General features: G+C 37.6%; 1 protein-coding gene across 13 annotated transcripts in view; it reads right to left on the bottom strand.

Annotated features, from left to right (window-relative positions):
- The window catches only part of Arih2 (ariadne RBR E3 ubiquitin protein ligase 2), a 48,584-nt gene that overhangs the window by 30,342 nt on the left and 3,560 nt on the right, over positions 1 to 14,682 (bottom strand). For 7 of the 13 annotated variants that reach the window (XM_074059426.1, XM_074059432.1, XM_074059434.1 and 4 more), the window contains exon 3: positions 12,313 to 12,669. In XM_074059426.1, the coding sequence (XP_073915527.1) occupies positions 12,313 to 12,570 (258 nt within the window). In that variant the 5' untranslated portion in view covers positions 12,571 to 12,669. Of the gene's footprint in view, positions 1 to 12,312; positions 14,669 to 14,682 lie in introns of those variants that run through there. The other 6 variants (XM_074059428.1, XM_074059430.1, XM_074059429.1 and 3 more) reach the window with 6 other exon arrangements.

Genomic DNA, 14,682 nt, shown 5'->3' with positions numbered 1-14,682 from the left:
TTCAGGAAGCACCTATTTACTGGGAAAGAACTCAACCTACCCCAATTATTATTAAACAAAGAAGACCAAATAGCTCATAAAAATGCATTTTGATGAAATAGAACAACACTGTCATCTCATTTCTGTCTACCACCACCACCAGTCTCCCTATCTGGGAGAAAACTCTTCTAGTCATTTGTGTAGGTTCTTCCTGGTTGTTACCCATATCAGTATGTATGCTTATAACTCTATTAGTCTTAGCTTACTTACCTACCTCCTCCTCTCAAGCTCCAACATTTTGGTATTTAAATAATTATTTTTATTTCTCTGTTGGTTACCTTTGCAACTTTTAAATACTATCCACAAGACCAGAATTGTGTTTTCTTCCCTGGGGACCTAATGTGAGCACCCTTGGGCCATTCAAAGAAAGTTCATAGACCAGGCACAAATACACTATTTCATCACCAGTTATTTGTACTGTTGTCACATGTGTGGATTTAGATTACAATGATTTATGTGTGGTTTTTCTACTTTACTTTTTTTTTTTTGAGACAAAGTCACTCAGCTACTTTTCCTTAGCATGGCCTCAAACCCTTAATCCTCCTGCCTTCATCTCCTATTAGCTGTAACTGGGATTACAGACATGAACCACCACACCAGACAGTTTTACATGAAAATTCTAATCACTTCCTTTTTCCTTAGAAAGAATTCCATGGTTTCTTCACCACATTCGAACTGTCTGCCAGGTTTTGCAGTGGCTTGGAATACACTCAATTTCTATCTTTGAAGAAACTTTTTACTAAAATTCTGCTCAAATTTGGGCTGATTTCCAACCTGTTTTATAGCTGGTATTCATGAGCTTTTTCATTGAACTGCTGGTTAAACCGTATCTTATATTATTATCTTCCTTTTTTGGTTTTTATCTTAAAGTACTTCAAAAAAGGTACAAGGGAAATAAATTTTGGGAATCCCTATATATGTCTGAAAACAAGTTTATTTATAATGACAAAATGCTGGGTTCAAATCTTTTTTTCTCGGGACTGTGAAGATTACTGCTCTTCAGTCTTTTGGTTATCACTGTTGTTGATAAGATGTCTGAGTTCCAATTCTTGAAGACTTGCAAATCTGTATGCAAACTTTCAGTGTTTCTCTTGTTCTTCTGAAGTTTCACTGACAAGTCTATCAGTGGGCCTTTATTTATCCTTCTGGGTAATGGGTAGACCCTGACAATATGAAGATTACAGGTTGTTCCTCTCTTTAAATCCCAGAAAATGTCTTTATCAATATTTTCCTTCAATTATTTTTTTGTTTTCATTTCCCAGAAATTCTAGTGGCTACTATATCTCCTTAATTGATCTTTTTTAAAGTATTTTTTTTGTTTTTGTTTTTTGAGATAGGGTCTCATCATGTAGTCCAAGGTAGCCTTGGACTCTTTTATCTTTCTGCCTCAGCTTCCTGAGTGCCAGGAATAGATGTATACTACCAAACCAGAACTCTGCATATTTTTGCCTATATTATGGCTTTTATTGAGATTTTATTGATTTTCATACTTTCATCTTCTGTGGAATATTTTTTAATTCAGCAAATCTATTTTTCCTGATGGATTCTCTGATCATTTTATGAATGTCACATCTTCTTAAATATCCTGCAGAATACTAAATACAATAATCCCACTGTGGATAGATTTCATACGGTTTTAACAAAATGCAGTCAAAAATAAATATTCAAAAAAATCAAAAGACATTACAAAAACAAATATCTTTAATTCCCATACACACTACAGTTCAGTTGATGCAGAAAAGCTCAGTCTGTCCCATGTTATTCTCAGTTATGTTTAAACTGTGTCATCTACTGAGTATTTCCCTACCCTTAATTTTGTGGAAATATGCCTCCTCAAAAACAAATAGTGCCCCAAAAGCAAGGTAAAAGTTAGGCAATCTTCCCAAGCCAACAAGGGGCATGTGAATGTGCTTAACTTAAGTACTAAGGTGAAAAGTTTGTATTTGCTGAAAGGCGGCATGTCTTTAGTGGACGTTGGGCAGCATTGAGAAAAATAAATCAAGCATTTGCAGTTTTTCTCAACAGCAGCCTCCTTGGAACATTAGCCTGCATATGCCAAGGGTCTACTGTAGTCCATGTTTAGAAAGAAGCAAAACTGCCAGGTGTGGGCACTTGGCTTCTGCACCTGGGAGGCAGAAGGAGGGTTTTTGAGCTCAGGCCAGCCAGGGCTACATATTGAGACCCTGTTTCAAAATGACAACAAAAGCAAAATTATCTACTGGCCTGTTTTAGGTAAAGTTAATTTTTCTCTGTCTTGCTCATTTTACTTGTTTTCCTCCATGTCTGGTGATTCTTGGTTAGCCATTCAATTGAGAAACAATCACCATTAAAAGGACTGAAGTACTGATACTTCTGTACTTGGATGAACCTTGAAAATAACTATGCTAAGTGAAAGTAGCCAGACACAAAATGACCCAAATTGCATGACTCTATTTATGATATATATAGAATAGGTAAATCCACAAAAAAAAAGATTAGTGGCTGACGGGAGTGAGAATAGCTGCCTAATGAGTACCAGTTTCTTTTGGGGATAATGAAAACACTTTGAAACTAGATAGAGATGATGGCTGCACAACATTTGGAAGGTACTAAATGCCAGTGAATTGTACACTTTATTTTTGGTGCTGGGGATTGAACCAAGGGCTGTGCATACTCAAAATGTGCTCTTGAATTGCACACTTTTTGGGAGAGGGATGTAGTAATGGGGTTTGAACTCAGGGTGTATTTGCTGATTTGCACACTTTAAGTAGTTAGCTTTATGTTACATGAAAATCATTTTATTGTTCTTAAAAGAAGATGTGATCAGGAAAATGAACCCTAAGCTCTGAGTTCTTGGATAGAACCTGTCAAGTAACAGACTTCCATTTAGGGTCATCTATCAGAAGTAGTTATTAAACTCAAGGGTCCCTCACACTCTAAGGGCCTTAGTTCTCCCATTTATTTTTTCCATTTCTTAAAAATTAAGCAATTTTGGGGGAGGTTTTTTTTGCCTAGAGACCAAATGAGGGCAGGGTTGACTGTTCAACATACTGACCTTTAATGAACCCCTCCATTTGCAGTACAAATAATATCTTCAGAGTCCACAGCCTCTTCAAAAGTATGAGGGATAAACTGACTCCCATTTACAATCATGTCCCCATATGACACCCCCTGAACTTGTTCTGTTGTTCATATGAATTTATAACATTCATGTGTCTTCACTTTCATTTTCATAGTACTTAAAACGGAGGGACACTCCCATATTTACCTCACCCCCCTTAATAATTCTCTCCTTGCTCTCCCCCATCCTACAGACAATTGTTGATTTGTTTTCCTTTGAAATAGATTAGTTTGCATTTTTGAGAACGTTGTATCATTTTAAAAAAATGAGTAAAGAGTATTTTACTCTTTTTCCTCCCTAGGTTCCCTTATGTGGCTCACTTATTTTGAAGTTTAACAGTGCTGTTTGTTTGTGCAACGCATTCTTTTTATATTACTGAGAAGTGTGCTGCTTCCCCCCCCCCAAGACAAGGGCTCACTATGTAGACCAGGCTGCCCTCGAACTCACAATTCTCCTGCCTCAGCCTCCTTAGAATTATAGATGTGTGCCACCATGCCTGGCTTTTTTTTTTTTTTTTTTCTTTCTTTCTTTTTTTCCAATACTGGAGCTTGAACTCAGGGCCTACACCTTGAGCCACTCCACCAGCCCTTTTCTGTGATGGGTTTTTTCAAGATAGGGTCCTGTGAACTATTTGCCCAGGCTGGCTTCAAACCACAATCCTCTTGATCTCTGCCTGAGTTGCTAGGATTACAGATGTGAGAAACTGGTGCCCAGCTTCTTTTTGTTTGAGAAGTATGTTGTTCTAAGAGTATGCCACTGTGGTTGAGTATCCCTCATTCAAAATACTGGAGCTGGAACTGTGGCTCAAGTGGTAAGTACCTGCCTAGCAAAGCAGGAAACCCTGAGTTCAAACCCCAGCACCACCAAAGTGAGACTGAGACAAAGACAGAGTGAAAACAAAATGCTTGGGACTGGGGTGTAGCTACTGAGATGTAGCTCAGGGTACAGAGCTTGCCTATCACGTATAGGGTGGCCCTGGGTTCTACTCCCAGCGCCACAAAAACAAACAAAATTGCTTGGGTCCAGAAGTGTTTCAGATTTCAGAGTTTCGGGGGTTTCATAATATTTGCATAGACTTTGCCAGCTAAGCATCACAGCACTCAAAAAGGTTCAGTTTTCAGATCTCGGAATTAGGGATGCTCGACCTGTACTTGTATGTTCATTCATCTGTTCATGGATATATAGGTTGTTTCCAGTTTTGGGCTATTGGAAATAAAACTGCTACAGACATTTGAATACTACCAAAACAGAGGGGATGGAGTTATGTGAGTGCAGCCAATCATCTCGAAGCAAAAGCCAGTGTTAATAAGTTTGCAAGAAAAGATTTGGCATATCCTACTACAGTATCATAAAATACAAACTTTTTAAACACTCTCATGGTAGTTATGACTGCAGATACAATTTGTCATCTCTCCAGCATCTCAGGGCATAAGAACTCAACTTTATTTTGATAACCAATGAAATATGAAGTTACATTTAGACATCAAAAATCTTACAGGAAGTCTTTCCAACTTGTGAGCATAGCTGTGCAGTTTATAGACTTCTCCCATTCTGGTTATGATATTAGTACATTCCAAATGCTGGATACATTCTTTTGAGCACAAAGCAAGCACTCCTCACTCCCCACTTCAGTGACCTGAATCATTTCACCATTTTTAAATACTTTTACATTAATATACTACAAAAAGCCTTAGTCTCACCCCTGAAGATTGTTTCATTACAACGGTGTAAGTGCAGGTTTCTGTGTCAGAATTACCAAAACAAATTCTGAAAAGCACCACAAGTTAGGAACCATACATCTATTATACCACCTCAACTGAGAGATCAGCTGGCTTCAATAAAAAAGCCCTTTGACAAATGTTTTGTTTACAAATGAAAGCATACAGAAGTAGAGCTTTAGGATTAAGTTTTCAATGCTTGCAACACTTGCTAGATCATAGTATGACCAGGCTTCCCCCACCTTTTTTTTTTGATGGTACTGGGGTTTGATGTTTGTTTATTTTCTTGTCTTTTTTTTGGCAGCACTGAAGTTTGAACTCAGGGCCTTAAACTTGCTAGGCAGGCACTCTTATTGCATGAGCCACTCCTGCCAGCTTTGACTCAGCCATTATATTTCTGCTTTTTTTTTTTTTTTTTTTTTTGGCATGGTACTGGGGTTTGAACTCAGCTTTCTCACTTCTAGGCAGGTGTTCTACGACTTGAATCTTGCCTCCAGTCCTTTTTCCTCTGGTTATTTTGAAGAGAGGGAATCATTTTTTGCCTAGGCCAGCCTCGAACGTGATCCTCATATTTTAGACTTACTCACCTGCCACCACACCCAGCAGAGATGGAGCCTTGCAAACTTTTTGCCCAGGCTGACCTGGGACTGTAATGCTCCTGATCTAAGCCTCCCAAGTAGGTAGGATTACAGGTGTGAGCCACCAGTATATGGTTTAACCAAGCAATTTTGGTAGGTGCTTATATACAAAGTACAACTATGGAACTCCATCTCAAAGAGTTCATACCCTGGTTTATGAATTACAAATTAGTAATCCTTATGAAGCATATCAAGAAATACACCTTACCAAGAAACATACCTAAAGTGGTGCAGAGGTGAGAGTGATAGGCTCTGGGAATCAGGGAGAGTCATGAGAAAAGAAAATCAAGTGTAAATCTTCAGTTTCTAGCTTGGTGGATGCTGGTAGCAACAATTAAGACAGAAAAATCAAGAAGCAAAGCTTGATAGGACTGGATTATTTCTTATAAAAGAAAGCAAGACTATCTACAAACTCTGGGAAATGATGGTAAGAGCAGTGAACAGACTGGTAAAGGCCTTATCAAAATAAGGGATAAAAGAAATGAAAGTAGGTACAAGTGACCAGTCAAAAAGATCATTTCTAAATAAAGACCGCATTTTGTTCACAAGTATAAAAACAACTCTGTTGTCCTGCTAAAGTTTTCAAACAAACCAGTCATTTATCCTGCCTGTACTTCTCTATTTAAGGTGGGTAACTTGGGGTTATCACTGTGAAACCATTTGTGATTATAAAGATTTGTGATAGTTCAAGCAACCTAAGCTTCATGTTCTGATAGTTCATTCAAGTTTATGTAATAAAGCCATAGGAAGACACATTCCAGGGGAAGCAAGACGAGAAACTCCCTGCATTTTCAACCTGTACCTTTTTCAAATCTTTCCTAGTCTCTCCTTCTTTTGGTCAGACAACTCTAATCTCTCAAGTGTTTGCTGAAGCAGTAGAATCAAAGACAAAGTAAAAATAGGAGTATTAAATTGGGAACAGAATTTAAAAGAAAATTAAGGTGGTATTTCAATAACATGGACTCCAGAATAAATTACTAAGTCCTTCATCAAGTAGTGCTGTCAACACAGGCACAAGACTAAATATTGCAGTCAACCAGAAATGCAGGGACAACAGAATGGTTGTATTTCCCTGTATCCTTTTCTGACTCCCTATTCAAAATTCATTTTGTGTTTTTACTTATCAGTGGGCCCCAGGAAAAAGGTATTAGAAGATCTTAACCAATGGAAAAGAATCCAAAGTACATAAGCCAATACCATATGCATAGTCTGAGACACAATTCTGCAATGTTGCCCACACCCTTCCTCAGTGTGACTCCTACCTTACAACCCAAGACGCAGAATACTGAGAATGCATTTTTAAGGAGCCAAGGCAAACATGAAAACAATTATTTCCATTGCTCCACTCTTGCCCCACTCTAGTAAACAATGTTTGCTACAATACTCATGTGCCAGGTACTTTATACACATAATTACCAATTTTAATTCTATGAAGGAGGTACTATCATTATTTTATAGCTGGAAACTGAAGCTTAAGAGATTTTGAGGGATTTGCTTGAAGTCACATTATATTTAAAGACAGAAAAGGGACTAGAACCCAATCCTGTGCCCACTTGTCCAAGGTCTGGATAAAGTCCAACAGACAGAAAGCTACGTCCATTAAGATGCTCAAAGCAACACAACCAATCCTAAACAACTTCAACATGTAAGTACTCACCTAAAGGCCCAGTGGGGCAAGCTGAAGCAAATCATGGTTCAACAAGATGGTATGTTATACAGTCATTTAAAGTAATTGATAATTAAAAAAAAAAAAAAAAAGGAAACCGTTCGAAATATACATCAAAAAAATGCCAAATACATAAATATATGTATACAGTGATTTTTAGAATGCAATATTCATCAGGGCAGGGATTTCTGTCTTGCTTTGTTCAGAGCTATTTTCCTAGTGCCCAGCATAATGTTTATTTAACTCAATAAATACTAGCTGAATAAATAAATGAATTGCAGCACGGTAACACTTATGACTATGGACAAGACTTGAGGGATAATAAGTGGGGAAGAAAACATTTATTTTAGGTTAATGGAATGATGAATGATATTCTTTAATACTGTAGTTTATACCTTAAAAATAAAAATTAAATATAAACAAATTGATGGCATGCAGTCTACATCATTCCTGAGATAGTTTGAAAGCACAAGAATAGTATAATGAAAGCTGGTCTGGAATCTGATGAAGAGCTTCTTTTCTGGAAGGTGGTAAGCATGATATGCATGTGCCAGGTACACAGAGATGATAATAACCTTTCTAGGTTGGCATGACAGGACAACTTTGTATTTAAGGCAAATCTCAATGTTACTCTAGACATTCCTCATCTCTCCTTTAAAAATAAATTTACATATCAGTAAAACACATACCAGACTTCCAGCTTAAAACACTGTGAAATATGTCAACACATTCATTAACAGCCAACTATTTGAAACATAGGAATTTAATCTAGATTCTGCTTAGATACAGGCTTGCAAAGAAATCTGACATCAGGTCACAAAAATAGAAATCTGTGTTTGCTCAGCACAGAAACACTCAGTGTTACTAGGCTCAGCTTGAAAATACTTTCCCATGAATAGCAAAACAATAATAAAAAAAGAAAAAGAAAAAAAATTACTTGGTTAATGAATATGTAAATAATAAAGAAAAATCTTAAACTTCAGCAATACCAGAAGAAAAGAAAGTCAATTAGTAATTAAAATTAAGGTTTTCACCAGATAGTATATATGTATTTGATACCACTTAAGAAAAAAGCTAAATACAAAGTATTTTGTGTTAAGAACACCAATTGATCATGTTACAAATGACAAGGGCATAAAAATCAGGTTGTTTTGAACACAAAAGTCTAAAGACTTCTGCATGTGGAGTAAGAAGCCCTGAAAACTCATTATGATTCATCCACGAAGGGGAAACATGATCCACAGAAGAACCTTAAAGTATTTTCTACCCTTTTGGGGAAGAGCAAACACCAGATTTTTTTTTTTTTTAATATATTCAAGAAAGAGGGTGGTAGAATGGAGTATTTTAGGAAACATTTTCCTAGCTTGACTATACAGTTGACTCAGAAATTCATAAAGCACAAAGAATTGTAATAAAAATACTCATAATTGGCTTATTTTTCCAATCAACTAGGCTTGAGAAGTGAGCAATATAGTTCACTATGCTACTGAAGTGTTAAAAGAAGTTTAAAAAATGTATTATTTTCCTCCAACAGTAAAGACACGTTGGACTGTATTCATTATTCTCTATATTTTATTCCCTTTTATCTGTATAACTTAAGACTCTCACTCCCGCCCAGAAGACAGCCTTCTCACCTCCATGCTCACTGCCCCATGAGGTTCTGTAACTGCACTGCCTTTTAATCTTCACCTTCAAGGTCTTCCTGCCTCATCATACAGCTCATTGTAGCTTCTGTACTAGATCTAGTCCAAAGTGGCCTATTTCTTCTTCCTCTTGCAACAACTGGGTAGGTCTCCTGACCACATCACAGAAAGAATGCAGAAGGAAAGACACTTCTGGTCCATCATTCATCATGACCAATTTAAGTCAGTCATGATCTTGCTTCTGCTTAGGGCTCTACCAAGACTGAGACTGTTCAAGAAAAAAATGCAGTTTCATGGAACAGCATTAACAGAATTCACTAAGTAACTGACAAAATTCCTATTGGCTAACTAGTTCACATTTTGTAGCAAAAATGCCTCTAATTACAAGAAAGGACTTCTTTCATCTGTAACAACAACAACAAAAAAATCCTTTGTATAAGTTTCATATAAAAACATAATGTGTAGGGTTGGTGGAATGATTCAAGTGGTAAAGTGCCTGCCTAGCAAGCTTGAGGCTGAGTTCAAACCACAGAACCACAAAAAAAAAAAAAAAAACCCAAAAAGAATATCATGTATAAAAAGGTAACTTTTTCTTTAAAAATTTATACGTGATCACTAAAAATACCTATGTTTGGGATTTTTCTCCTTCTGCTCCTAAAATATAATACATTGTTTGCCATTCATCTCATCACTCATGACTATTCCATTTGTGTAGGATAACTGTTTTATCACTATTTGAATATCTGTAGTTTTCCTCCAGTAACAGGCAGGAATTTTTATTCTCAGCTCTTCATCTGATTTTGCAGGCACCTTCCCTTCTTATTAATTTTTTATTTTGTCTGGTACTAGAGACTGAACCCAGGGCCACATACCTGCGAGGTAAATGCTCTAACAACGAATGTACATCCCCAGCCTGCAGTTTTTGAGATAGGGTCTTGCGATACAGCTCAGGCTGGCCATAAACTCTCTATCCTCATTCCTCATCATCCACAGTACTGGGATTACAGTCAAGCAACACCATGCCCAGTTTTAACTTCTTTTTTTTTTTTTTATTCAGACCAAAGGAGGGCCCAACTACTCTGTCCTAGGGACTCTCAAGGAGATTCACGCAGAGAAAGCACAAACTTAGACTCTAAAGACACCCTGATGGCACAAAAAGGTGAGGAGATGAAGGAAAGGCTCTCCAGGGCTCTGAACCTATGTCAGCCAAACAGTGAAACAGTAAATTTTATATTATGCCTATTTTACCATAATCTTAACAAAAAAAAAAAAAAAAAAAGTAGCAGCAAGGACATATACTTGTGTCTCTCACTTGTCTCAAGCAGGGCAGAGAAGTTGGCACAATAGAGTTTGACAAACTTAGAATTCCTATGCATAAATAAAAGCATTCTAATGACCTTGGTCAAATGACACTGTCCACTGCATATCCACAGATATGATAACTCCTTTTTAAATTTAAAAACCAACATTATACAAGGGACTGGTGTCTCACACCTATAATCCCAGCTACTATGGAGGCAGAGATCAGAAGGATTGAGGTTTGACAGTTTGAAGCCAGCCCTAGCAAAGAGTTTGGGAGAACTCATCTCAAAAAAACCCAACACAAAACAGGGCTGGTGGAGTGGCTCAAGTGGTAGAGCACCTGCCTAGCAAGCATCAGACCCTAAGTTCAAAACTCCAGTACCGCCCAAAAAAAAAAAAAAAAATTCAGAAAACACAACATCATGTATAACCTGACAATATGGGTAAAGCAAAGCTGGTCTGGCTCACGCCTAGAATCCCAACTATTCAGGAGGCAGAGATAAGAAGGATTGTGGTTCTAAGCCAATCTGGGCAAATTTCTCAATTTCTCAATTTCAATTTCTCAATTTCAAACTTCTCAAGACCCTATCTCAAAAAAAAAATAGACCACAAAAGACAGCTGGTGGAGTGACTCAAGGTGTAGGCCCTGAATTTAAGACCCAGTACCGGGGCGGGGGGGAATGTGTGTGTTATACACACATACACACGGCTAAAGCAAAAGAAACTAGCTGATCACAAGAGAGAGGTACATTTGGTAAGAAAGGAAGAGACCTGATGCCTTTCTACCAGGGAAATGCCCTCCAGCAGTTTTCCTATAGTCATGGGACAGAAATTCCAAATCCACAGGATCCATAGGTTCCTATTCTTCAGCGTTTTCTGCTGAGCAGAAGAGAGGACATATTACAATCACTTCTAAAAGTGAGTTACACACACACACACACACACACACACACACACACACACAAACAAAAGCAAGCTTTGGTTTTGATCAGCCGGTTGCTAGTAGAGCCCTGAGTATCTAAATCCTGAGTATTTAAATAAAAAAGGTATTCTGCCTTTTTTGACCATCTTGAGGGGAAAAAAATTCCTAAACTAGCACAAAAAGCAACTTTTACAGAAATCATACACGGCAGACCGAATCTATTTCCATTTAAATATTAACAAGAAATGTGGTTGAAATCATCCCAGTGTGCCCTTCTGACCTTCAATTTGACCAAACAAAATCCATGTAAAAGTTCATAAAGGAAGAGCAGCAAAAGCAGTAAAGATAAATGTTTGCACTTTTACATTATGGCCAACTTTAGAGAAGGAAACACACAGCTGGGTGCCAGTGGCTCATGCCTATAATCCAAGCTACTCGGGGCAGAGATCAGGAGAATCAACAGTTCGAAGCCAGCCAGACAAATAGTCTGAAAGACCCTATCTTGAAAAAACCGATCACAAAAAAGGGCTGGCAGAGTGGCTCAAGGTGTAGACCCTGAGTTCAAACTCCAATACCACAAAAAAAGGGAGGAAACACACTGGGAAACTATCTGAAGAGCAAGACTTCCAAAGGTATACTAGTTTAAGTGTTAAGAAAGCAAGATCTTCAGTGGAGTAACTGTGTTCACTTTTTAAAATTTCCATACCAATACCTGCCAAATCAATGAAATAAAAGCTATGAAAATTTAAGTTATTGCTAAAATCTCTTTCAACTTTAGACAGTAATCAGTATATGAAACCAATACATTCATTAACTCAAAGGCACTGTTGTTTAGAGTAAACCAGAGAGATATAGGTACTCTAAAGACATTTATCCAACAGGGTTGCATAGGAGATAGTGATTCTGATGCATCTTATCTGCTTTATGAAGATTCATACAACTCACTTTCTGAAACAAGTGCAAAGCTGTACAATTCTGATTCTATCCATTTTTGATCTGTCTGTCTTGAATCTACTCCACCCCTCCTTTGTAATTCTTAGTAACTGGGGAATCTGAGGATCTCAGACATGTACATATTATAAAACAAGTAAATCTGACAAAATATCCATGTACATATTATAAAACAAGTAAATCTGACAAAATATCCAAATGATGCAACATTTGCTTAAGTTTGGTTTCAAACTACAAGGCCATTCAATCAGTCTAGAAGAGACGTTAGTTAACAACAGCTCATCCTTAGATTTAACTGGGGAGATTTCCCTTGCAATAGACCACACTACTCACCTTTAGGACAGAGGCTAAGCTGGTCATGTGCTCATTGAGGGCACCCTCGGACTCCTTATAGGTCAAGCAAGTGAACTGGTACTCCTCCGGATCAAAGGCATCAGCCCCCTGCTGCTCCACATCGCTGGCTACTCCCACATAATAGTCCTCTATGTCCCCAGGGTCCTCGTCTTCTTCCTCTTCTTCCTCCTCCTCACAATTTGGGTCATAGTCCTCTTCATTGCTGTCAGACCCCTGGCTATTCATGTCCACGGACATCTTAGCATCCAGCCAAGTTGGAGATCAGGAAAGCAGCTGCTTTTTCCCCCTCCCCCTAAACTTTATCGCTTTCTCAAATACATTAGTATTTTTTTTCTTCTAAGGGAGGAAAGAAAAAAGTGTTAATTTTTCCCCTTGAGAAGCATTAATAGAAACCATTCAAGAATCAAAATGGCATAGCGCTCCCTCTAGTCCCACTATTACCTATTCCAACTCTTGTCTCATATGGAGAATCTCACCATTATCCCCTTGGCCCAGGCTTATCAAAAAGGAAACCCTTCCCTGAAGAGGCAAAAAAAAGGAACTGATGATGGTAAATTCACATGAAAAGCCTGGCATGAAAGGGCAAAGGTGTCTGCCTATGAAAGGGAGTCAAATTCCAATAGACTTGTCCTTCTTTCAAGAGTCCTTAAGGGAGAAAAACATCCTTGCAGCTGGCTGTACACAGGGCAAGAAACGTAAGGTTTAGCTACCAAAGTTTAAAGTTTTGCTGATCATGCCCGGTGACTAATTACCAGACAGTATGATTAGGAACACAGTTCTTTGCCATTATAAAATATAAGGAAAGAAAACTATTGTTGCATAGACCTCCCTCTCAGATGTCTGCAAAATAGGTACAAAGCCAGGCAGAGGGGTAGGAGGTAGCACATGCTTGTACTTGAGGCAGGAAGATTGCATTCAAGGCCAGCATACACTACACAGAGTTTGAGGCCACCCTGGGCCATGTATTAAAACTGTCTCAAAGAAAAAAAGAAGAAGTAAAATAGGTAGTTAGAAAAGAAAAATAAAAGTTACATAGCTCTTCAACATTTTCCTCCAGCTTGCAAAGTTGACTAATTTTTTAGTCTTAAAGAGTTCTGCTAGCAGTGGCCAGTAGTTCACACCTGTAATCCTAGCTACTCAGGAGGCAGAGATCAGGAAGATTGAAGTTTAAGACCAGCCCAGGCAAATAGCTGGAGACCCTATCTAGAAAAATCATTCACAAAAAGGACTGGTGGAGTGGCTCAGAGTGTAGGCCCTGAGTTTAAACCCCAGTTACCAACCTCCCCCCCACCCCGCCCCCCGCAAAAAAAGTTTTGCTGCACCTTTAAAAGAAATACTTAAGAGGCAAAGAAACTGATCCCACAATCAAGGAAAACTGCAGATATTCTGCCTTAGCTGGATTAAGGGTAGGAAAAGCCATAATCTATTGTGAATGAAGAACAAGAATTCAAATATAACTAAACACTGAAAAATCTTCACAGAGCAAAATGTTACTCAATTACATATAATGAAAAAGAACACTAGTTGAGAAAGCAAAAATCACAAATCTTAATCTCATCTCAAGAAGATTTTGGCAAAAACCCATTAACTTTTCTCCATAAATATTGTTTCAAATAATGATTTGCAAGAAACAATATCAATTAGTGATTTAAATCAAAAAATGGAGGAAAGAAGAGCTGAGGTTAAAAAAAAAAAATCTAAAAAGAGGGCCTTAAAATCCAAAAACATTTGGACTCACTAGTCACATAAACAAATCAGGACTACATACACTAGTAAATGTAAAGTTTATTTGAGGTATATAATCTCTTAAAAAAAAAAAAAAAAAAAAAAAGCAGATGCCGATGGCTCACACCTGTAATTCTAGCTACTTTGGGATGTTGAGATCAAGATCTCAGTTCAAGGTCAACCTGAGCAAATAGTTCATGAGACCCCCAACCTCTAAAATTAACCCTTGTAAAAATGGACTGGAGGTGTGGCTCAAGCAGTAGAGAGCCTGCTTAGCAAACACAAATGAGGCTAAAGCAGGAAGATCTCAAGTTCAAAGACAGGTATACAGTAAGAAACTTGTCTCAAAAACAAACAAAAAGCCGTATTTTAAAACAAAGACTAAGAATGAATGTGGGCGGGGGAAATGTACACTGAATATATAACCAGTCTGAAGGACTACAGAGTCACTTTTTTATATTATAAAAATACCAGTTAGTTCAAGTTGACATGTTAACTAGAAATGTTCCAACTAAAAAAAATTATAGCACAGCAAATTTTTTATGGTATAACCATAATCACAACTGACCTTAATTACTTTTTTTCTTTAAAAGGAAAAATTAATAATCTTTAAATTAAATATAC

This window comes from Castor canadensis, chromosome 17, assembly GCF_047511655.1.
Source record: "Castor canadensis chromosome 17, mCasCan1.hap1v2, whole genome shotgun sequence".
Taxonomy (NCBI): Eukaryota; Metazoa; Chordata; class Mammalia; order Rodentia; family Castoridae; genus Castor; species Castor canadensis.
The sequence above is the reverse complement of the archived record's forward strand: the minus strand, read 5'-3'. Positions and strand labels throughout refer to the sequence as shown.